We start from the raw sequence: 1,383 nt of genomic DNA on the forward strand, positions 1-1,383 counted from the left end.
GCACGCCTGCCCAACGCCATTTTTTCAATTGACCGGACCAATCGTTCTCAGTAGCTCCCGCACCAAGGAGCTCAGTCATTGATGAATTCCCACTCTATTACTTTATGTGTCAAGAAGCACGTTCTCACACTTTTGATTGAGGAATTGGAGTCAGCAACTTGTCGGCTTGATGGAACGTCCGGGATTTTGATGGTGCAGGTTCAGCACTCAGGTGGATACTCAGAAAATGTATCATGCTGGATACGTATCAATTTCCAATCATATTGAGATCAAAACCGTAGCTTTGTTGGTGCGTGCCAGCGCGTTGTGGATAAAATATGGGCAAAATGTGTTGACCCGCAGAAGTTTCTCAAACTTGCTGAAACGTGTTGGGTCGATGACGTCCTCCATGTTCCGCCTCAACGACGTGATTATAGACAGCAGTGATGTTCATCTGAGGCTTTCGGTCTCTGCTTGGCCCAGAATGCCATTGATGTCCAGCTCTGGTCACCACACGATGCACGCAAGAAGCGTGTGCAACGGGTAGCCCCTGCTGACCAAGTCTGGTGGATTGTCTTTCATAGTACAGCGTCTCCAACAGTTGGGGGATATCATGAATCTCCTTTACTCTGTTGGCTACGAACAGCTTCCACCGTCGTTCGTCGTTAGCCATTCTTGATTGGAAACGCGCTTTCAAAGCATCGGTCACTGTGTGGAATGCTCATCGCCAGTTCCCTTTTCGCATAGATGATTAACCGTGAGCGCACCAGAGCCGCCGTGAGTTCCAGTCGTGGTAAGCTCAGACCTTTTATCAGAGCCAGCCTTGATTCAGTCGCGATGAAACAAACCTCAGTTCGATCATCCTTGAGAACCAGACGGAGGTAGACCATCCATTCTTATTCCTTCTCAGATGCCTCCGCGAAGACGTACACTTCAATCATGTCATTGTCCTCCATGTGAACCTGAATACAGGCCTAATCCAAAGTGATCCATAGTAAATCTTCCAAATCTTCTATCGAAACCAGCCACTGTCCAAGTGGTCGACGGCGTCTCATCAAATTTCTTAGTCAATGTACGTCGACGGCACAACACTTTCTGGTAAGTGAAGGTGAGAGTGTCGACTCTCGTTGCCACAGGATGTACCAAACTCTTCCTGATTCCTTGGAACCTCGATCCACTGTTAGCTCATCCGGAAGACCTACTGCAAGCTATCCGAAGCTTCCTGTTTCGATGCAATTACCCTGCTTCGGGTCATGGACCACAAGGTTGCGAACGCAATGACGAGAAAATTGTTCTTCAATTTTAGTAGACGGTATTTTCGATTCCCTCAAACGCCATTCTAGCTGCTCATACGCGATTGTCTTCCTTGACCAATCGAACGTGAATGAATCCACCACAGGGCGA

General features: G+C 48.0%; 2 protein-coding genes across 2 annotated transcripts; both read left to right on the plus strand.

The window, feature by feature from the left end:
* The first annotated feature begins 81 nt into the window (after positions 1–81).
* On the plus strand, positions 82–426 carry Tsp_14252 (4-hydroxy-2-oxovalerate aldolase). Its single transcript, XM_003366662.1, has 2 exons — positions 82–244; positions 269–426. Exons 1-2 carry the CDS (start codon positions 82–84, stop codon positions 424–426), a joined length of 321 nt encoding a protein of 106 aa, XP_003366710.1.
* A 300-nt stretch (positions 427–726) lies between these two features.
* Tsp_14253 (hypothetical protein) lies at positions 727–1,260 on the plus strand. Its single transcript, XM_003366663.1, has 3 exons — positions 727–860; positions 890–973; positions 1,005–1,260. Exons 1-3 carry the CDS (start codon positions 727–729, stop codon positions 1,258–1,260), a joined length of 474 nt encoding a protein of 157 aa, XP_003366711.1.
* Positions 1,261–1,383: the final 123 nt, after the last annotated feature.

Source organism: Trichinella spiralis, assembly GCF_000181795.1.
Source record: "Trichinella spiralis strain ISS 195 chromosome Unknown Scfld5626, whole genome shotgun sequence".
NCBI lineage: Eukaryota > Metazoa > Nematoda > Enoplea > Trichinellida > Trichinellidae > Trichinella > Trichinella spiralis.